The 22702-nt window shown below is 48.7% G+C and overlaps 1 protein-coding gene across 3 annotated transcripts in view; it reads left to right on the plus strand.

Moving 5' to 3' along the window:
* The window catches only part of PDZD2 (PDZ domain containing 2), a 388118-nt gene that overhangs the window by 355214 nt on the left and 10202 nt on the right, over window positions 1–22702 (plus strand). For all 3 annotated transcript variants that reach the window (XM_067030849.1, XM_067030851.1, XM_067030850.1), the window contains 8 exons: window positions 1087–1121; window positions 1843–1990; window positions 3253–4058; window positions 9129–9273; window positions 11906–15911; window positions 16708–16825; window positions 19768–19869; window positions 21663–21933. In XM_067030849.1, the coding sequence (XP_066886950.1) occupies window positions 1087–1121; window positions 1843–1990; window positions 3253–4058; window positions 9129–9273; window positions 11906–15911; window positions 16708–16825; window positions 19768–19869; window positions 21663–21933 (5631 nt within the window). The remainder of the gene's footprint in view (window positions 1–1086; window positions 1122–1842; window positions 1991–3252; window positions 4059–9128; window positions 9274–11905; window positions 15912–16707; window positions 16826–19767; window positions 19870–21662; window positions 21934–22702) is intronic.

Here is a 22702-nt window from a genome sequence, read left to right on the forward strand (position 1 = left end):
AAGTTTCAACTCAAGGGCAACACAGGCTGCAAAAGATCATGATTTCCCCCTTCTTAGGTGGAAAGTTCAACCAGAGAAGGATTGAGGTAGTAAGAACTTGATGTGAATTTGAAATATGAAACTTTGCATCAAGTTTGAAAAGTAATGTTCCCTGTAGAGTGGATACCTAAAGGGGCTCTGCAGACATGTCGGAACTCAAGATATTACTGATATTAAGACTGATGTCGGGAGGAAACTGAGGCATGAGTTACTGGTTGTCAGAGGCAAAAGAAGGCATACCGTTTTTTGGCAACCATGAAATACCCTAATTATTTACATCCATAATTAATATATTGAAAGTAGCCATCGCCATAATGGGCTCTTTATTCCGCTAACTCATTCTCCTGACCTGCCTGAAGGCTGTCCTCTCATAATCAACATATCCACTCAGTCAGTTATAAAAGATTTTATTAAGCCATGATCCTCAAGCCCAAGATCTTTTTGCTCATGGAATATAATTTAAAGTCTCAACGCTGAGTCTTTTTGTCCTTCAACTAAAAACTAAAATAGATATTCAGCCGTCTCCCTCCTCCTTCCGTGAGTTTTCTGGGTGGTGTTCCTTTGTTCATTCATACTTCAGTCCATTTATCAAACATCACTGAACACTTCCTAGCTCCTAGCGCTAAAGCCCTGCGGGGCCAGATCACTGATAGGTAAACAGTCGAGGAAGGAGATGAGATGCGTCCACTTGTAATTAAATTATACTGTGCAGATGGAAATTGGTATATATATGGCAATTGGTATATGGGTAGTATAAAACATTTTTGAAATTCAGAAGAAGTTTCTTCCAACTAGGATCATCATGGAGTTAGCATTATCTGAGGGCTTGAAGCATGAGCAGAACCGTGGGAGGTGGGACAGGGTGGGGATCAGGTACCTAGGGTAGACTGCATGCACTCCATGCCCACGCACGTGGCCCCTCTGTGCCAGTCAAGCGAAGGAGGTTTTGTTTGATATGCTTGGCTCCTTCTTCTCCAGTTAAGGAGGTGAGCCTCTCTGTAAGGAATTGAGCTTCAGTGACAGTATGGTGAATTTCTCCCCCAACAGGTACCCCCTTGAAGAGTCCTTCTCTTGCAAAAAAGGTGAGTCAAGACACACTGCTGCCTCACTCAGCTGGCCCACGGACCAATTCCTGAAGCCCATAAGTCAAACTAGAGATCCCAGCCCATATTTCTGTCCATGAGTCATTTTGGCCACTTTACACAGGAAATGGCAACAATGTTCATTTGAGAGCAAGTATACAGATGTGTGTTTTATTAAATATTTATCCAGGAGAAGAACAGAACAACAAAATAAAAGAACTAAGCTACACTTTGAAAACCAGCTGCTTCATAATAAAGGGGGACCCTGGTCGGTTTGCGGGAGGGTACCTGCAACGTTAAGGAGAGTGTGGAATCTTTCTCAGCTGGCCGTTCCCAAATCCCAGTGGATCAGAGAACAGGAGTCAGACTCTCCTATTTTGTTGTTCCATCAATAGGCTGAACCAGTGGCTTGGAATTCCATTCTACTTACTACCTCTTCCTCCAGTGTTTTTCCTGGGATGGTTGATGTTTTGCTTCTGTGGCTTTTCTGATCACAGCCAAAAGAATATTTCTTAAAAACATTCTCTGGCAGCCATTACCTTTTAATGCATTGTTTAATTTAGCCGTCCTAAAGTAAATGGAAGTAGGTGTTTACCATCACAGCTGTTCTGAGTGACCGCAGATTAGAACAAAGTGTTTTCGGGAAGATAGGATGCAACTACTGTTTAAAATAATCTGCTTCTGGTGCAAATTCCTCATCCCGCACTGCCTTCTTCAACAGGACTCCCTGACCTCTGAATCTGAACTCTCCCAGTACTTTGCCCACGATGTCCCAGGCCCGCTGTCTGACTTCGTGGTGGCCGGCTCCGAGGACGAGGATCCCCCTGGAAGTGGCTGCAGCAGCTCCGCGGAGCTGCCCGGCGCCTCCCGTAAGCCATGACTTTTCCGATTCCACGATGTGTTGGTTTACGTGTCACGGTGCTGGGATACGAAAAGAGAACTGGAATTCACACCTCTGGTTGAGTAGAAGCCACCTTTCTTTCTGCCCTGGCTAAATTCAGAGTTTGCTCTTGGAAAATGCAGCCCACTCTGAGTGACTGGCCCCCCACTTCTGTGGTAAATGGGCTGGGCTGACGTTCTGTACCCGCAGTGTTGAAGGATGCTGAACCGCGCCCCCTTTGGATGGTATTGACACAGTGTAGTCTTGGAATTTATGGCATCAAATCGTGGCTGGCGACCTGATGGCCTTATGTTTTAGGGCAATCCTAGCCAAACTCCTTCCCTCACTAGGCCCTAACTTAATTCTTTTGAAGAGGGCAGTGAGTGAAAGATTCAGAACTTAGACATTATCAAATAGGGATTTTTAAGAAAAAACCCTCATTGGTTATTTTCTCAGTATAATCTGAAATAATGATCTGATGCGAACCATCCTGACTTCTCACTTCGGCCGGTGTGGTTTCCTTTTGCTCATTTGTGATGTTTGCATAAGAAAATCCCTGGTCTCAGGCGAGGCAGATGAGAACCCGTCTAGCTCATGTGGAGCAGTTGATCTGCTTCCTCTGGTCTCTGATAAAAAAGTTTCAAGGCAGAAGCACGTGTAATCTTTCACTACATTTAACGAGAAGCGGAGAGTTTGCAGAGCAGCCCACGCTTTCCTTCCCTTCCCAGGTTGGAGTTTATAAATCATGTGTAATCTCAGGCTTCACTGTGCCCGTTAATCAAGCCCCACCCCCAACTTTTGCAGATGAGGGAAGGACCTCAGGTGATAAGAAGGTCCAGGTGTGCAGGACCCGTTGGTCCCTGGGCATCCTGCCACGGAGGAATATTCGGCAGCAGCATTTCGGTCGAACCCAGTAATGTGTTAGACGTCACGGATGTTGACAAGTTAATACATTTCTGTCTCTAGGCAGCACACATGTTTAAGTTAAACAATCCAGAGGTAAAGATATTTTTTTTAAGTAAAGAAACAAAAAGGGAGACCAGTAGGAAAAGGAGAGAGGGAAGCCAGCTCTCTGCTCTGTGTAGATCCCGAGAAACCGTATCATTTCAGCCTGGTGTCCAGTAGCCAGAAGGTGTGTATCTGGCACTTGTGAACGTGGAAGTGCTCGTGTGTAATGAGGGGGGTCAGATTAAAAGACCACGCCAGATGGGAAGATGTTTCATTCAACTTTTCTTTCCCCAACCCCGCCAGCTCACAAGGAACCAGGAAAAGCCAGGGCCAACAGCCTTGTGTCTCTAGGAAGTCAGCGGGCCTCTGGGCTCTTCCACAAGCAGGTGACAATTGCCAGGCAAGCCAGTCTTCCCGGGAGCCCACAGGTCCTCCGAAACCCTCTCCTCCGCCAGAGGAGGGTGTGCTGCTACGATGACGACGCCAGCGATGAGGCAGAGTTTGATGGCGAAGGGGACTGCATTTCCCTCCCAGGGACCCTCTCAGCTCCCAGCAGGCCTCTGACAGAGGACGACTCTACATGCGTCTCAGCGGCCTCTTCCAAGGTCACGGGTATCAACCAAGAGGAACATCCCCGGAAAACCCTAGTCAGCAAGGCCTCCTCGGTGCCTCTCCTTGGCGGCTCGCTGGACTTACAGGAGAGTGTCCCAGGAGGCGTGGGGGACACCCTCTTACATGCAGCCAACCCTCTGGTCCCTGCAGAGGCCCCCGAGGGTAGCCCTGGCTGCCCGGGGAGGAAGGACCTGTCAGGGTCGAGGAGTCCACCCAAGTCGGAGTGCCAAGCCGGATCAGGCACCCAGAGTCTGGCGAGCACGGACAGCCCCGGTTCCCTCCAGCAGAAGAATGACAGCCTGGGGTCCAGGCACAAACCGGTGGCCAGGGTCAGCCCACACCACAAGAGGCCCGAGGCTGAGGCCAGGCCCGGGGGCCCAGAAACAGCCAACCTGACCGATGGAGCCAGTGACCCATGTGGTCCGGACTTGAAAGTCCAGGCCACTTCCATCAAAGTGGCTGTGACTGGTCACCAGCCAGGAGGAACTGTGGAGAAGGTAACTGATTTCTCTTAGTTACTTGGGATCTAGTGAGTATTCTATGAATGAGTATGGAGCATGCTGTAAAGCATACGTTAATCTGTCTGAAAGAAAGGATAATGATTGGAGAATTCTCTTTCGATAGAGCCATTCATTTCAATACACAAACTGCTTCGGAGCCAGGTTGGTGGGGGGAGGTGCCTAGGTACTGAGTCGTGAGATCATTCGGCCAAAAGATATAATCGCTCTCTTACCTATACACAGGGCCTGCGGCTGATGATGGAAGGGCAGTGCTAGGCCAGTGAAGGAAACCCCTGGGTCTGGTACCGGCTTCTCCACTGACTAAACTGGTGGTCACTTGGGCAAGTTATTGAATCTTCCTGAACCACAGTTGTCTGGACTGTAAAATAGGGATGGTGCTGTCTGCCCTGATCATCTCACAGAGTCAAATATAGGTTAATGGTGATTACGTCTGGCTGTCAACGTTCTGATTGATCCTTATTTTTTCAGACTTTCTACAGTGATGATGTATAGTTAGAGCTACTCATACCCTTGTTGTGATTATCACATGAAATAAGGGGCATGTGTTCACTTAGAAACATATAATGGACCACATTAAATGCACATTAATATTATTTATGTTTCTACTTGGTTACCAGTATGTTAGAATGGCCCAGAATTATTAAATTGTACCTTTTTAAAGAATTTGGAACATACCTCCACTTTGGCAAGGAGACAGTAAGAGAAACAAACATTGTTTACAGTCTCCTCAACATAAATAATTTCATTCTGAGCAAAGAATCTGAGATGACTTATAAGGCTATACAGGGATGCCTCGGAGATAAGCAGGTTCAGTTCCAGACCACTGCGATAAAGTGAATATGGCAATAAAGTGAGTCACATGACATTTTTGGCTTCCCAGCGCATATGAAAGTTACGTTTACAGCATACTGTAGTCTGTTAATTGTACAATAGCATTATGTCTTTAAAAATAATGTACATGTAATAACTTTAAAATAATTTATTGCTAAAAAACACCATCTGAACCTTCGGTGAGTCATAATCTTTTTGCAATAGTTTCATCAAAGATCACTGATCACAGATCACCATAACAAATATAATAATAATGACAAAATTTGAAATATTGTAAGAATTACCAAAATGTGACAGAGACAAATATGACAGAGGTGAGCAAATGCTGTTGGAAAAATGGCAGCGACATACTTGCTCGATGCAGGATTGTCACAAACCTTTAATTTGTTAAGAAACTCCGTATCTCTGAAGTGCGGTTTTTATTCCTATATTTATAAAGATGTGTGTTCAAGTGGTTTGTAAAAACATACAAGAGAGCCAGAAAATATAGTCATAAAAGCTATTCTAGGCAGAAGGGGGGTTTTTTTGGTTTTTTTTTTTTACCTTGTAGAAAAAGTAGAAACTCACATCTTTTCCTCCTCCTAAAAAATTATTACCTCTAACTAGCACGTTTTATTTTTTAATTATTATTATTTTTTTTTAACAAAGCTTTTTGGTCATAGGTTCAGTCATTTTAAAAAATATTTATTCATTCATTCATTCATTTGGTTGTGCCGGGTCTTAGTTGCGGCAGGCAGTCTCCTTAGTTGTGGCAGTTGGGCTCTTTAGTTGTGGCTTGTGAACTCTTAGTTGTGGCATGCATTATGGGATCTAGCTCCCTGACCCCAGCGGTCGAACCCGGTCCCCCTGCACTGGGAGCACGGAGTCTTAACCACTGCAGCACCAGGGAAGTCCCAGCACATGTGTTTAAAATGTAATGTTCAGCTAATGGGTAAACCCCTTCTTTTTAAAAGTATCACAAGTCTTGAATAACTATATGAAGCCACATCAGGGGTTTTATTCATAATAATTTATTTCTATTAAAATAAGAGCTCTCGGGCTTCCCTGGTGGCACAGTGGTTGAGAGTCCGCCTGCCGATGCAGCGGACACGGGTTCGTGCCCCGGTCCGGGAAGATCCCACATGCCGCGGAGCGGCTGGGCCCATGAGCCATGGGCACTGAGCCTGCGCGTCCGCCACAACAGTGAGAGGCCTGCGAACTGAAAAAAAAAAAAAAAAAAAAAAAAAGAGCTCTTGTACTTGTGAATTAGTATCCCAGTAAGAACTTTGAGCAGCATTTAAAACTTTTGTACAAAAGAAGTTCAATTTTTCTCACAAAATTCTTAGTTCCCAAATTTTATTTTATTTATATACGCAAAAGAAAATAGACTACATTGCCATAAGGTATTTACCCTCAAATATTAGAAGCTTAAAAAAAAAAAAACTTTCTCTTTTGGCAAATGGATTGTCTTCCACTGTTTTTGTTGAATACTTTTTAAAATTGAGATGAAATTCACATAACATAAAATTAAACATTTTAAAGTGTCCAGTTCAGGGCTTCCCTGGTGGCGCAGTGGTTAAGAATCCGCCTGCCAATGCAGGGGACATGGGTTCAATCCCCGCTTCTGGAATATCCCACATGCCGCAGAGCAACTAAGCCTGTGCACCACGACTACTGAGCCTGCGCTCTCGAGCCCGCGAGCCACAACTACTGAGCCCACGTGCCGCATCTACTGAAGCCCGCGTGCTCTAGAGCCTGTGCTCGGCAACAAGAGAAGCCACCATAATGAGAAGCCCGTGCACAGTAACGAAGAGTAGCCCCCGCTCGCTGCAACTAGAGAAAGCCTGCACGCAGCAGCAAAGACCCAACACGGCCAAAAATAATAAATTAAAATAAATTTATTTTTTTTAAAAATGTCCAGTTCAGTGGCACCTGCTATATTCAGTGCTGTACAGTCACTACCTCTATCGAGTTCCAGCCTCTTCTACTGTTTTTATATTTCATTTATGCCTTACTAGTAAACAGAAAATTCACTGAGTTAAACACTGTGTAGATTTCCCTCAGCAGATAATTGATATTTTACTAAATGATTTTTTTTTTTTTTTTTTTACAAAATTTGCTAAAAGATACTCCATCTGTTTCACCTCTTTCCTCTGCTGCCACCTTTGGGCCACTTTATGACTGCTTCACTCAGAGGGTAAATTTCAAATAAATCTGATTTAACTTTTTAGCAAGTCTATTTAAAAACTTTTTTTTTTACAGTAGGTATTAGATAGAAGAAAGGAAGATGAAGTAATTGACACTTGGCTAAAGTACAATTTTGAAATGTTAATTTTATTTATTCAGCTTAGTCCTCTCCCTAACTCCCAAAATGAGGACCTGATTTTGGTCTTGGATATCTTTTTTTAATTATTATTATTCAAATGTAACTGGGCATCCTGTGTGGTTTTTTCATTTTTTTTTTTGGCTATGTCGGGTCTTAGTTGCGACACGCAGGATCTTTTGTTGTGGCATGTGGGCTCTTCGTTGTGGCATGTGGGCTTCTCTCAAGCTGTGGCGCATGGGCTCCAGAGCACGTGGGCTCTATAGTTTGCGGCAGGCAGGCTCTCTAGTTGAGGCACACGTGGGCTCAGTAGTTGTGGTGCACAGGCTTAGTTGCCCCGGGGCATGTGGGATCTTAGTTTCCAGACTAGGGATTGAACCCACGTCCCTTGCATTGGAAGGTGGATTGTTTACCACTGGACCGCCAGGGAAGTCCCTGGTCTTGGATATCTTGATGCAACATTTTAACAATAACGCCTTACCTCTATATAGCCTTTTGTGGGTTTTTTCCTTCATTTTCTTATTTTTTAAATTAATTAATTAATTTTTATTGACGTTTAGTTGATTTACAACGTTGTGTCAGTTTCAGGTGTACAGTAAAGTGATTCAGTTATACATCCATATATACCTATTTTTTTTCAGATTCTTTTCCCTTATAGGTTATTACAAATATTGAGTAGAGTTCCCTGTGCTATACAGTAGGTCTTTGTTGGTTATCAATTTTATATATAGTAGTGTGTACATGTTAATCCCAAACTCCTAATCTATCCCTCCCCTCCCCACCTTCCCCTTTCGTAACCATAAGTTTGTTTTCCATGTCTGTGGGTCTGTATAGCCTTTTGTATGCTGCATGTTGTAGCTGTTATCTCATTTAATTATCCTTTATTTAAAACTCTATGAGTTAGGGCAAGTCCTATCATCCCCCTCTTTTTTCTAATTTTTTTTTATTGTGGTAAAATACACATAGTATAAAATTTACCATCTTGACATTAAAGTGTACAGCTCAGCGATATGAGTGTATTTATAAGGTTGTGTAACCGTCTCCAGAACCCTTTTTATCTTGCAAAATGGAGACTCTGTACCCATTAAACAACAGCTCTTCATTTCCCCCTCCCACCAGCCCCTGGAAATCACCATTCTGTTTTCTGTCTCTATGATTTTGACTACTCTGTGTACCTCTTATAAGTGGAATCATACATTTGTGGTTTCTTTATGACTGGTTTACGTCGCTTAGCATAATGTCCTCAAAGCTTATCCACGTTATAGCATGTGTCAGAATTTCCTTCCTTTATAAGGCTGAATAATATTCCATTGTATGTGTATAACACATTTTGCATATCCATTCATCTATCGACGGACACTTGGGGTTGCTTCCACACTTTAGCTATTGTGAATAACACTGCTATGGACACGAGTGTACACATATCTCTTTGAGACCCTGCTTTCAGTTCTTTTGGGTATACACCCAAGAGTGAGATTACTGGATCATGTGGTAGTTCTGTTTTTCTTTTTCTGAGGAATCTCCATACTGTTTTCCATAGTATGGAAATGGCTACACCATGTTACATTCCTACCGACAGTGCAAAAGGTTCTAATTTCTTCACATTCTCACCAACGCTTGTTATTTCTGTATTCTTGGCTGTAGCCATCCTAACGGGTGTGAGGTAATATCTCACTGTGATTTTGATTTGCATTTTCCTAATCACCCACGTCTTAAAGTTGAAAAAAAGTGAGGTTTAGGAAGAGCAACAAGACCATAAAATGTCTATTGGACCTTAAACCCACGATCTGGATTTGGTGGCTCCTAGCCCAGGGCTCTTTGAATTTTCCCAAACCAGTTCTCTGTGTATGATGTCTTAGGACCCAGAAACCCTGAAAGCCACTGACAGTGACTTGCAGTTGTCCTTGTGCCAGGACTCTCCGGGCAAGCTGAGCACTGGGGATGGACAAGTCCCCACCGACTGGGGGCCAGCCGGTACCCTGCGCCGCCCAGATGCTGGCCACCCCACAGAGAAGCCGCCTGAAGCTGCACCCGAGCAGGGGCAAGAACCCGGGACAGGTCAGATTATTTTATCGCTTGTTAAGCTTCAGGATGGGAGGGCAGAAGCTACCCTGATAACAGTGTTATCGATATATGTGGAGAATTTTGAGGGGCAGAGAAATCTTACCCAGGTTAATGATAGTTAAAGCTGACTGCATTGAACAGCTTTACTAGATCATCGTGCCTGAATTCACAGCTTTAATGCCACGTCGAGTGTGTCTCTCTTCAGCCAGTCCACAGCCTTTACCCATTTTCTTTTTTTTTTTTTTTTTTTTTTTTTTTTTGCGGTACGCGGGCCTCTCACTGTTGTGGCCTCTCCCGTTGCGGAGCACAGGCTCCGGACGCGCAGGCTCAGCGGCCATGGCTCACGGGCCCAGCCGCTCCGCGGCATGTGGGATCTTCCCGGACCGGGGCACGAACCCGTGTCCCCTGCATCGGCAGGCGGACTCTCAACCACTGCGCCACCAGGGAAGCCCTACCCATTTTCTGATGCGTACCTTAGTGAATGAGGCACGAGATGAAACAGAAGCATATCCCGCCCTTCAGAAACTCAACACTCTGCTTACGTGAAATCGATTGTACTGAAAGATGGCAGGAAGAACCTCCACAGAGGACAAGTTAAAAAATGCATATTTTTTTTTAACCTCATGTATCCACAGAAAATAATAACTGAGGAGCCCTCCGAGGTCAGCAAGATGCTCCAAGGCCTGCGTGACTGGCGCTGGCCCTGGCAGGCTGTCCTTGGCACCAGTGACTCACGTTATCGGCACACCTGCAACCTACTCTAGTTAGGAAGCTGCACCAAGCCCTCCCTGTCCTTCTACACCGACGACATCAGTTATAAAGGTTGCTGGGCCTCCTACCCCATGATGTGCCGTAACTGAGCCCATGTGCTTCCCCTTATTGAGTATTTGGGGGGTTCCCAAGTGAAGGAGGACTTTGAAAGGTGATGTCATGGACTGCCACCGTGTAATTTAATCTCCTTCAATAAAACCCTCTTAGCTTACACACTTTGCACAAAAGCCAGATTGCTAACAACGTGTTAGGGTTTGTTCAGTGAGTGAATCACCTGCAAACCAGCCTTACGTCCCCTCCTTTCGTCTCATGGCTACTCTTCCCCGAGGTTGGCACCAGCAGAGCAGGGAAATCATGCTGAAGGGAGTTCAAAAAGGTTGCGCAGAGAAGGACCGGAGGCCGTGGATGTGAATCTTGGGGTGCCCCCGGCCATCCTCCGGGACCTGGGGAAGTTGTGTCTGGCCTCCGTGGGTGTCCTGAGGAGCCAGCCTTGTTGCTGTCAGGTGCTCTCCGCAGAGGTCAGGGTTTAGGTCACTGTGTGGGCTATGGAGCCAGCCTCCTGGGGTGACCCCCGGCCATGGACTCTGTGACCCCAGATACATTGCTTAACAGCTCCGTGCCTCAGTTCCCCACCATTCCAGTGCAGATGGTCACAGTGCTGGGAGTAAAATTCAGTGCATGAGAAACTCTTAGCACAGCGCTAAGTCCTAATAATTAGTTCTTAATTATTGACCGCCCCTTTGGACGGGGCAGGCATATGCAGTTAAGATGATTTGCATGGGAGATGTGGAGTGAATATAACATTTAGGGGAGATACACTTCTCAGAGCAAGGGCTTTCATTGTGACTGAGGTTTTCACTCCAAGCTCAGACCCAGGGTTCGTAAGAAAATGCAAATCTAATGTTCTTTATCATGCCAGTTTCCCCATCTGTTGTAAGATGCCACGTGCCAGAGGTGGACATCTTAGCTCACGCATATGTGGGCCTTTTGAGGAGGAGCCTCCAGGACAGAGTGGCTGTCCAGAACCCACCTCATAGAATGACTCTACTTCCCACTGTCTCTAGGCAGGTGTCGTCTTTCCCCGCGCCTTGGACATTCCATGTTTTTTCTTGCTTCTCTGCTTTGACTCCCTGTCCTTCCTCACTTTCCTTCTCATCAGTCTCTGATCAAACTATCCCTCCGGAACCCCACTCAGGTCCGGACCCTCCTGTCACAGCTTCCCGGGATAATCTTACCTCCTAGGTCACCCACACCCCCGAACCTGGTCAGGACACACTGGAGCTCAGGACAGGCTTCCATCTGTCTGGAGCATTCCATGTGTTTTCCCCAAGTAGCCTCCTCTCCTGTATGAAGCAGGAAGGCCCTCAAGTACCCTGCTTGGACTGTTTCACTGTACTCTGTGGTTCACAACCCACGGCATGGGGGCTAAACCCCGACGTGATCCGCCAGGGACTGAGAGGTCTGCAGAATCAAACGGAACAACGGCCTGACTCCCGTGCGGGCTGCCATCAGAGGGCAGATGGCGCACAGAAACCCAAGTGAAGGATTTCTGGTGTCCCCCATTCTTATAAACAACCAAAAAAGGGCAGAAGCAGAGGTTCCTCTGCCATCCAGTCTGAGTTATTTTAGAGCCTCTAAAGCTTGGTGGTATTTGTTAGATGTGAGCACTCTGTAATTTTAGAGACAAAAACAAGCCTACAGTTAGGCTGTGGGATGTCTTTCTAAAAAAGACCCCAAAATTGAGGCTGTTTACAGTTTTCCACCTTTTTAATTGAGAGGTTTTCTATTTTCTCACCTCCCCCCCCCACCCCGTTTGTCCCCCGCCGCCCACCTTCTGTTTACATTCTCCACACAGGACCCCACGGCTCCCCAGGCCCCCTCCCTTCCCCAGGGCAGAAGGGGGCGGTGCACCCTGACCCCAGCAAGAGCTCAGCGCACGCAGGGCCATCGAGGCGACCCGAGGACCCCGGAGAGACAGAGTCACCCAGGGTGCCTGAGTCTGACGACAGTGCATCCCCGGGGACGATGGCTACAGCTCATCCTGACCTCAGCGAGACCAGAGCGGCCCCAGAAGCCAGCTCGCCCCGCGCCACCTGGAAGGCCGCTGCCCACAGCGGAGCGGGACCCGCGGTCGAGGGGGCATCTCCGGCCACGGCCGTGCTGTCACGAGACCTCACGACCCTGGAGAAGAGACAGGGGGTTCCGGCTCACCGCAGCGAGGCTCTGCAAACCACGGGAACCCTCGTGCCTGGAAACTGCCGGGGGTCGGCTCTGCCCCAAGGAACAGACGCTGGGTCTGCAAGGGCGCTGCGGGCCAGCCCCTCCCTGCCGTCACCGAGCGACAAGGCCCCAGAGGGCTGTGGCGGGGCCTCGGGGCCCGGCTGCCCCGGGGGGAGCCCCGTGACTGACATCGACAGGCTCCTGGAGGAGCTGGATGTTCCTGGAGCAAGGCATCCGCCTCCCGGGAAGGGGGACCCGCTGAGCCGGGGGCGCGCTGCTCCGGGGCCACAGCGGGCCGAGCCGGACCCGGACGCGGGGAGCCAGGCCCCCGGCCCGAGGAGGCCCGCGGCTGCCGGTCCGGCCCCTTGCCCCCAGTGGGCCCACCAGCCTTCGGTTTTGGAGTCCATCAATGCCGACAGACATTTTACTGTGAACAAGAGCTTTCTGAGCAGCTACTCTAGAAACCTCAGCAGCCTCCACGAAGACAGTACGTCGCTGTCGGGCCTGGGCGACAGCACGGAGCCGTCCCTCTCGTCCATGTACGGGGATGCTGAGGACTCATCTTCGGACCCCGAGTCGCTCACCGAAGCCCCACGAGCTCCCGCCAGGGACAGCTGGTCCCGTCCTCGTCTCTGTCCTCGTCCTCGTGGGGCTTCTCACAAGGGAGACACGACGGAGTCTGAGGAGGAGCAGGTTGAAATCTGGTCCACGAACGGCCCCCCCGATCCACCCGCGGCCACCGCTCTTGATCCTGCCCAGGGGGCCGCCTGCCCTGCCTTCGCCAAAGCCCTGCCACCGAAGCACGGAGCCCTAAGCCAGGCGGGGGGGGACGCCGCCGCCCCCGCGCCGGGAGCCTTGGGCCCAGCAGCCCCGGACCCTCCACGGCTGCCTCTTCCCTCGGACGCGAGCTCTCAGGAGCCGGAGACGCCCGAGGATGCACGGGCTGCCGAGAACCCCGGGCCTCCGGGCAGAGAGAACCCCGGGGAAGCCGCCCGGCCTCCGCCCGTCCCCAGGCCTGTCCTCGGCCGCCCGGGCACCCCCAGCTCTCCTAACGTGGTGAACGGTTTGGAGCATGACTGGCTGGATGACACGACCCCGCCTGAAGCACAGGAAACAAACGTTCACGCCGCTGGACACCGGGGCGCCTTCAGGGCGTGCGTCCCCGAGAACAGAGACCTGGCTCTGGCAAAGCCGCACGTCTCCGAAGTTCAAGACCCGGACGACTTGCTGCCGAAGCCGAAACCCATCTCCAGGCGGCCCATCATGGCCTGGTTTAAAGAGATAAATAAAAGCAACCAAGGGACGCGTCCGCAGAGCAAAAGTGAAACGCAACAACCCGCGATGCCGGCCACAAGGCCTGACCCCGAGGATCAGGCGCTGAGCTCCAGCCACAAGAAGGGGGTGGCTGTACGGGATAGCCCCCCGCCTCGGCTGAGCCTTGAGAATAAGGACCTGCCTAAGAAAAGTTCCATGGAAACCCTTCTGAGTACCTGTCAGAAACCCAAAGCCGGTCCCAAGCTGAAGAGACTGAGCATCAAAAGCAAAAGCAAGGTCAGCTCCGAGGCCCCAGCCACTGACCCGGGGAAGGCCGGGGGGACAGAGCACAGGAAAGCCCTTGTCTCACCCCAGGCCTCCCACAAAATGCTTGCTAAGGTGGCATCACACCGGTTCCACACAGGTGAGCATGAGGAACCGGACAGAAGTGCCGCAGCCGCCCCCCGGCCTCCCCAGTGCGTGGAGGGCAAGCTGCCCCAGGGGACCCCAGGCTCCCCGACGCCCGCGGCATCCGACACCGGCCTCAGGATGTTCATCTCGCCCTTGACCTCCCCCAAGACCCTTCCTGAGCAAGGTGCGTGCAGTAGGCTCCACCCGGCTGTGCACTCAGAACCTGACCGAGGCTGCCCGGCTGCCCCCAGATCTCCGAAGTGTGGTCCAGAGAGCAAGGCTCCCCCTGCGTCTCCTGGGCTGGTGAGTCCCATGGCACCAAGGAGTGGCGCGTCCACAGCGGCCGGCAAGCGGGAGGTCCCCCCTACCAGGCAGGGCGAGCAGCCCCCGTCCAGCCAAACGGACTCAGCAGCCGAAGCCTCCCAGGCCGGAGGGACTGGTGACAAAAGAAGCAAAATAATCGCTGGTGAGCCCCTCGAAAGGACCAACCAGCTGAAAATCATTGAGATCTCTTCCGAAAGGACGCCGAAGGATGCGTATGGTGACAAGCCAGCTGAAAGTGACAGACAGGGAGGGTTCCTGGCCCAGAGCAAGTGTCAGGAGAAGAGTGAATTCAGGCTCTGTCACCAGTCAGTGGAATCATCCCCGAATCACCCATCCTCACTCACGTCCCGGGCCCCCCAGGTGGAGCAGGAAGCGCAGCAACGTGTCAGCAGGGCGAAACAGACTTCCTCCTCCTCCTCCTCCCCGCAGCTGCCGGCTAAAAGGGCAGATCCCTGCCAGGGAACGTCAGAGCAGAGGGCGGACTCCCTGGGGATGCCCAGGAACGGCGCGACAGGGGGCCCCGCGCTCGGTGACCATCCCCACTTCACGCCAAGGCCGGCGACCAGGACCTACTCCATGCCGGCCCAGTTCTCCAGCCATTTCGGCCGGGACGGTCATGCCCTACACAGCCCAGGGCGCGCCCCCCGGGACAGCCAGATCCCCGCCAGCGGTGGGGGCCTCCTCGAGGCCAAGGCGTCCAGAGGCAGTGTTCTCAGCCTGGTTAATGGACAGGGCGTGTATAGCGTGAAGCCCCTGCTGGAGACTTCGAGGAACCTTCCAACAGCAGACGAAGGGGATGTCCTATCGGTGCAGGAAACGAGCTGCCTACTCACAGACAAAATCAAAGTCACCAGGAGGTATTACTACTCTGAGCAGAACTGGCCCCCTGAATCTACCTCGTTTTTCTCTGTGAAGCAGAGGATCAAGTCTTTTGAGAACCTGGCCAATTCTGACCGGCCCACGGCCAAGTCCGGGGCCTCCCCCTTTCTGTCGGTGAGCTCCAAGCCTCCCGTTGCGAGGCGGTCTTCAGGCAGCGTGGCTTCCGGGAACCTCGGCCACTCCAGTGACCCAGCGGCGAGGTCGCTGAGACGCAGCCTGAGTTCCTGCAGTGAAAGCCAAGGTGAAGGCAGCACCCACGTCCCCCCGATGACCAAGTCCCCGTCCAGCATGACTCTGACAGCCTCCCGGCAGAGCCCGGTGGAGGCTGGTAACAAGGGTGCTGACTCAGAGCAGAAGCGATCGCTTGGTCCTTCGGGAATCCCCACCCCAACGGTGGCCCCGGCCTCTCCCGCCAAGAGAAACAAGTCCTCGGTGCGTCACAGCCAGGCCTCACCTTTGTCCCGCTCGAAGCTCCAGGAGCTGAGAGCCCTGAGCATGCCTGACCTCGACAAGCTCTGCAGCGAGGACTTCTCGGCTGGGCCGACTGCCGTGCTCTTCAAAACCGAGCTGGAAATCGTCCCCCGGAGGTCACCGGGCTCCCCTGCTGGAGGCCTCCACGGGTCCACTGCCCTTTCATGGCCCGTGAAGGGGGCGGACAGGGCCTGTCCAGGGGGAAGCAGCCCTAAAGCCACTGAGCCTGGGGCACCCAGCTCAGCCCACGATGTGGGTGAGACCACCCAGGATCTGCCTTCCGGAAAAAGTTGGTCAGTTAAGTAAGTATCCACCCCTGCCCTTTTATGTAATTCAACTTTTTTTTATGATGGACTTTTTTTTTTTAGATTTATAGAAAAGATAATGCTGACTTCCCCTGTACCCGTTACCCAGCTGGTTCTGATGTTAACATTCTTACGTAACCGCGGTCCATTTGTCAAAAGTAAGAAGTTAACATTGGAACAACACTATTAGCTAAACAACAGACTTTATTCAGATTTCACTGAATAAATTCCACTAACGTCCCTTTTCTATTCCAGCCTCCAATTTTGGTTTTAATATCTTTATTGGGAAAATACAGTGCCTGCAGGGAAAAGTGTGTGCCAAAATATTGCTCTAAAGTGAGGCCTCTACAGGCTAGGGCGCTTATACAAAGTGCCGAGAGAGAGAGATGGTTGGACAGGGAAAGCCTACGCTCAGGGGAGAATCGGGGCCTTTGACGGTGACTGGAGTCAAACGGGAAATTTCTAATATGTTTTTTAAAATTTCACTGGAGCCTACAGAATATTTAATATGTCTGAAATTACCTGTTAAACTCTGGCATTGGTCTCCTGACATCTTGGAGGGATCCCAAAATCCATAGGAGTTCCCACTGCTCTCAGCAGTGAATGAGATTCCTGTTCAACATTCAGAATTCTTCAAGCAGTTTGGAGTGGGAGTTACGACCAAAAGAGAGCGTGAAAATCAGAAAATACCTGCACTGTAGTAGAAAGGAGATCATTCTAAATGCATCCTAGCAAAATGGAGAAATTGCTTTTTTCTTTAATGTTCTTCAAATATTATATTTATATTATTTAGTTTGCATCAACTCCTGGGCTCAGCGGGAGATCAGCAAAGACTGCAGTCTGTTTTGTCATCAACGGGGTCAAAATCTACTGTCCTAGCTCTCATTCAGGAAGCGAAAGCACAATCAGAGGTGAGTGAAATACAGAAAACACAGGAAGATGGGACCGCTGCCACCTCAGTGCTCAGGCGTGTGCCACGGGCCCAGAGGGCCTGTGTAGCGAGTCCTACAGCTCAGCCTGACTTCTGTCTTGCTTGCTTGTAGCTTGCTTGTCTTGAATTGTTAGGTGCCAGATTGGTGTTTTAATTCCCCAGCAGCCACGGGTTACCATCTTCCCTACCCACCCCCCGCACCTGGAGTTTGTCTGCAGCAAGTCCTCCGAATAGGACGAGGCATCCTGGAACTGTCGGGGAAGGGGCACAAGTACCTTTGTACCTTATGTCCCCCTAACTGGACATAAACTACCTGTCAAGGGAGCCACCTGCTGGGGAAATGAGGCTGAACGGCTGGGTAGCCCTACCCCAGCCCTAAGTGTAAGAGCTTCAAAGAAGCTGATTAGTCATTACAAGTAAAGTTTCTCAGCAAATTGGATGTGACAATAAGCAATAACAAAAGAAACCATGGTCCATGTCTAACCCTGAAGCACGTTAATTTCTCAGAACTGTTCACTGAGATTTGAACCCTAACATATGAATATTTTCTGTCCAGAGAAGAAAAGCAAACATGAACAGTTTTTCTTGAGTGGTAATGGACCTGGGTCACGGATATCACCCGAGAACACTGTTCCAGAAATCCTAATATTATCCAGAAGGGCTGTGACATTGGCATCTAATAAGGAATGAGCCAGAATGGAGAGGAGATGGGATAGAGACCAGCAGTTCCTTTCAGCTTCCACTGCCTTTGGATTCTCGGCCCCTGGTTTGGGTCTGTGAAGTTAGGAAACACCTTGAGATGAGATATACTGAGTTTTTTACTTTCAGGACGAGGGACTATTTCATCCTCTCCCTTCCTCCTTCTGTTACAAAGCATGAAAACCTTACTCTGGGGTTTTGAGTCAGGGTGGCTCCGTGGGTTCACACTTTGCCAGGCTCTTTGCTCCAGACATTTTACAGTGTTAGACATGAGGTGAAAAACCAAAAAGTCTCAATCAGCCTCACAAGTGAGACGCACACTGTCAGGGACCACAGAGAAAGTAGAGACTTTCTGTGTGAACAGGGCGCTGAGCGCCACCCTGGGGTCATCTTCTGGGCCTCCCTCACCCCCTCAGCCTGGTTCCATACTCACCACCAGCAGGTGTTGAAGATTATACCTACTTTGATAAGAATGCAGCTTGCTTTTATCTCTTTTTCTTATTGTCTTCAGTTAATTTCAGAGAGGAGCTGTGAGTGGAGATCTCCTCTCTCTGCCATCTTCAGAAGTTTCCTGCCTTGCTTTTTTTTCCCAAAGAGTATGGTCTGTAGGTGTTGAAAATGGCCCTGCGCACAGTGACTTCCTGTGACCTTTGGGGGTGCTGTGAGAGATTAGAGAGTCAGGAAACAGCCCTGGTCTTGTGACTTCAACACGCCCAAACCTCGGAGAGCTCTTGAGGTGCTTCTAGCTTCCCTGAGGCTGTGCTAATTAAATTTCTCAAAGAGGCCACACTTGGCCTGGCAGTCAGCCTCTAGCAGACTTGTATCCTCAAACACAACTGGAAAAAGAATTTGAATAAATTAGAATTTTGGTGATATGTCCTAGAATGCAGGAGAGTCTCGTTTTCAAATACTGTCTTTGCTCCAAGAAGGCATTTAAGTATCTGAGAAGTATTTAATAGTTTCAGTATCAAACTTCCCAGAAGCTACAGAGAGATCGTTTCCCAGACCACATGTTCCCTGTTGTTGTGAGAAAGCGTAGTCACCAGTCTTCTCTCCAGTGAACACTGTCTGAGCATATATATACTTGGACTTGCCCATGAAGTCAAAGTCCCAGCCCCCCAAACCTCTGCAGGAGATTCTAGGTGTTAGCACATGGAGCTTTGGTCTGAATGAACTTCTTTAGAGAGGTGTAAAATGTTTGGGATTACTCTTTAGGACTTAACTAATAGGACTAAACACTGTTTATTTTAAATATTGGTTTCCTTCCCCAGCACGATACAGAGGTGTTCTTCTCTTCCAACATTTTCGCTTTCTCTCTCTGTCAAAGCAATCCTGGAGGGTTATTATTAGATTCTTTTTCTGTCACCGTGTTTGAGAACACCTTGAACTGATGGATCAGAAATCACTTCATGGGAAACCTAGCAAAGCAGGTCTTTAAAATGAGGCTGAATCTTATCTAGCGTGTGTGTGAAGTCCAAATTCAGAATGGTTGGCCCAGCTAATTTTTTTTTTAATTTTAAAATCTTTTTAAGCATTTAAATGCTTTTATTCCAAGCATCAATCTTTTGATTGATGCTTGGAACACAGGACAGTCTTTTGTTACTTAACCTTAGGACCCTACTAAGAATGTTCTAGTCTCAATATGAGTTGACAAGTTGTTTTAATGTGCTGTCTATTTTTCAGCATACTTTGTGTTTTATGACTACCAGTTCATTAATTGCACCAGAAATCCAATAAGCTGAACAGGGTGGAAGAGGGGACGTAAAACCTACGGCCTCAATGTGCTCTTGTCCTGTCTCTTGGCACCTATACTTCCCTCTCCTGCTGACAACATGGGCTTTGCTCAATTGTAGACTTAGAAAATCGTAAAAAAAAAAAAAAAAAAAAGTCCCTTCATGATTGAATTATGTGCTATGATCAGATTTGGGAACCCCCGGTCTGGTGCCAAGAATGACTTCTAAAGTGTCCCGTGTCCCTGCCACTATCCTGGTTCATATGACCTTCTTGGTGGTTCTAGAGCTACAGGATGGACCCTCAAAACTCCACATAAGCACCACCCAGGAGGAATGCAGGATATTCAAGACGGCCCCTCCGCTTCCAGTATTGCGTGGAAGTGCCTAAAGAACCACTGGGGTTAAGCTCTGCAATACTGCGGGAGGATTGACATCAGAACTTCCTTACTCTGGCACAAGGAATATACTTGTTTCTGTTTCTTTTCACTAGAATAAAGAAGATATTTACTTCATAGTCTTGAATAAAAAAGAAGGCTCAGGTCTGGGATTCAGTGTGGCAGGAGGGACAGATGTGGAGCCAAAATCAATTGTGGTAAGTGACAATGTCGAGATGCTGTCAGAAGAGTCACTCCTGAAGCAGCCTCAGAGTTTGATCAGGGCAGAATTCATGTCAGTGGGTTCAAAGAATGCTGGTGTCTGTTCCCTGCCACCAAAACAAAAATAGAAAATGGGGGAGAAAAGTAGTACATAACGTTATCGTTGACAAAGAGACACAGTGTTTTTTTTTTTTTTTTAACATCCTTATTGGAGTATAATTGCTTTACAATGGTGTTGGTTTCTGCTTTATAACAAAGTGAATCAGCTATACATATACATATGTTCCCATATCTCCCCCCTCCCACCCTCCCTATCCCACCTCTCTAGGTGGTCACAAAGCACCGAGCTGATCTCCCTGTACTATGCGGCTGCTTCCCACTAGCTATCTATTTTACATTTGGTAGTGTATATATGTCCGTGCCACTCTCTCACTTCGTCCCAGCTTACCCTTCCCCCTCCCCGTGTCCTCAAGTCCATTCTCTACGTCTGCGTCTTTATTCCTGTCCTGCCCCTAGGTTCTTCAGAACTTTTTTTTTTTTTTTTTAGATTCCATATATATGTGTTAGCATACGGTATTTACGGTATTTGTTTTTCTCTTTCTGACTTAATTCACTCTGTATGACACACTCTAGGTCCATCCACCTCACTACAAATGACTCCATTTCGTTTCTTTTTATGGCTGGGTAATATTCCATTGTATATATGTGCCACATCTTCTTTATCCATTCTTCTGCTGATGGACACTTAGGTTGCTTCCATGTCCTGGCTATTGTAAATAGGGCTGCAGTGAACATTGTGGTACGTGACTCTTTTTGAATTATGGTTTTCTCAGGGTATATGCCCAGTAGTGGGATTGCTGGGTCGTATGGTAGCTCTATTTGTAGTTTTTTGAGGAACCTCCATACTGGTCTCCATAGTGGCTGTATCAATTCACATTCCCACCAACAGTGCAAGAGGGTTCCCTTTTCTCCACACCCTCTCCAGCATTTATTGTTCGTAGATTTTTTGATGATGGCCATTGTGGCTGGTGTGAGGTGATACCTCATTGTAGTTTTGATTTGCATTAAGAGACGCACTTTTAACACATAGCGAGTGACCTCTAAGATGATACATATAAACACAGTTGTCTACATCCTCATATTCACCTAAACATTTTATTGGTTTACGCATTGGAAGGACATTAGAACGAATGGACCAAAACTTGCATTTGCTTATAAATCACTTCTTTCTCAAGATCAAAAACTTAAAATTTTTTATCACTCAAAGGCCTTTGAAATCACTAGGGAGGCCACCTTTCTTGGACGAAACCAGGTCCTGTTCATCTTTCTATTCTTATGGCCCTGTGGAGTGCCAGACACAGTTGAGGTGCTAGCAAGAATAAAGTAAAAATGTGTTGAGGTGCTGGTACTGACATTTTTAATCCCATTCTTCACACGGAATGTTTTTTTTTTTTTTTTGCGGTATGCGGGCCTCTCACTGTTGTGGCCTCTCCCGTTGCGGAGCACAGGCTCCGGACGCACAGGCTCAGCGGCCATGGCTCACGGGCTTAGTTGCTCCGCGGCATGTGGGATCTTCCCGGACCAGGGCACGAACCCGTGTCTCCTGCATCGGCAGGCGGACTCTCAACCACTGCGCCACCAGGGAAGCCCACACGGAATGTTTTTGATAAATGAAGTGTGTGTATGATTTGGAAAACTTGCCATTAGATAGTTCCTTTACTACAAATTGGCCCTTTTGCTTTTACTGGAGGTCATAAATGAACTTGGCTTTTGTCCTCTCCTGTCCCAGATCCACAGGGTGTTTTCTCAGGGGGCAGCTTCTCAGGAAGGGGCCGTGAGCCGAGGGGATTTCCTTCTGTCAGTCAACGGCGCCTCATTGGCTGGCTTAGCCCACGGGGATGTCCTGAAGGTTCTGCACCAGGCACAGCTGTACAAAGACGTCCTCGTGGTCATCAGGAAAGGGAGTGATCGGCCCAGGCCCTCCATCAGGCAGGAGCCTCCCATGGCCAATGGGAAGGGCTCGCTGTCCAGAAAGACCAGCCCCCTGGAGCCTGGAACAGGTAAGGTACCAGTTCAACAACCAGCAGGGGCCTGAGCTATGTGTAATGACTTTGCTGAGAATGGCGCTGATTGCACTGAACAAACGGGAAACTCTTCTTGTCCAGATGCCTCCACAAGTGTTGGGGGTGTTCTTAGGCTTCCCCCTGCTCCGTTGTCTCGCCCTCATTCTTCTAGAAAGCTAAAGCCCTTCCCAGTACAGGGAAATACCTTATTTATCAGACCTTGTCATGCTCGCCTTTGCCCTTGCGCTGTCTCAACTGTTTGGTGTATTTTTTTTTTTTCTTTCTTTTCGGCCACGTGGCTTGTGGGATCTTAGTTCCCCGACCAGGGACTGAACCCAGGCCCTGGCAGTGAAAGCGCTGAGTCTTATAACCACAGGACCGCCAGGGAATTCCCTGTTTGGTGTATTTTCAGGGGGATCCTGGAAACGTAACCTGTCAAAGGAAACCACTGGGCACTTGGTCCTAACAGCTTTCAGAGTTTTTAAGACTCAGGAACTCAGATATGGAAGACTATCCCGAAATTTATAATCATTAAGTGTTCCTGTGGCACCCTCAGGGCATCTGGCCTTGAACCAACCTCTACAAAGTTATCAGAGTGCAAGCACATTCAGGGCTTAAACTTATTTCTCTGTATTCCTATTCCTCAAGATCCCCTGCCCGGGGCTCTACCAGATCCTATGCAGTTAGGCCTTGACATGCACTGAGAGCAGCCCACTTGGGGCTTGATGCAGTAGGCTTGATGTTAGAGGCACCTGGGAAGCTTTTA

The sequence above is a fragment of the Kogia breviceps genome, chromosome 4, assembly GCF_026419965.1.
Source record: "Kogia breviceps isolate mKogBre1 chromosome 4, mKogBre1 haplotype 1, whole genome shotgun sequence".
NCBI classification, from domain to species: domain Eukaryota; kingdom Metazoa; phylum Chordata; class Mammalia; order Artiodactyla; family Physeteridae; genus Kogia; species Kogia breviceps.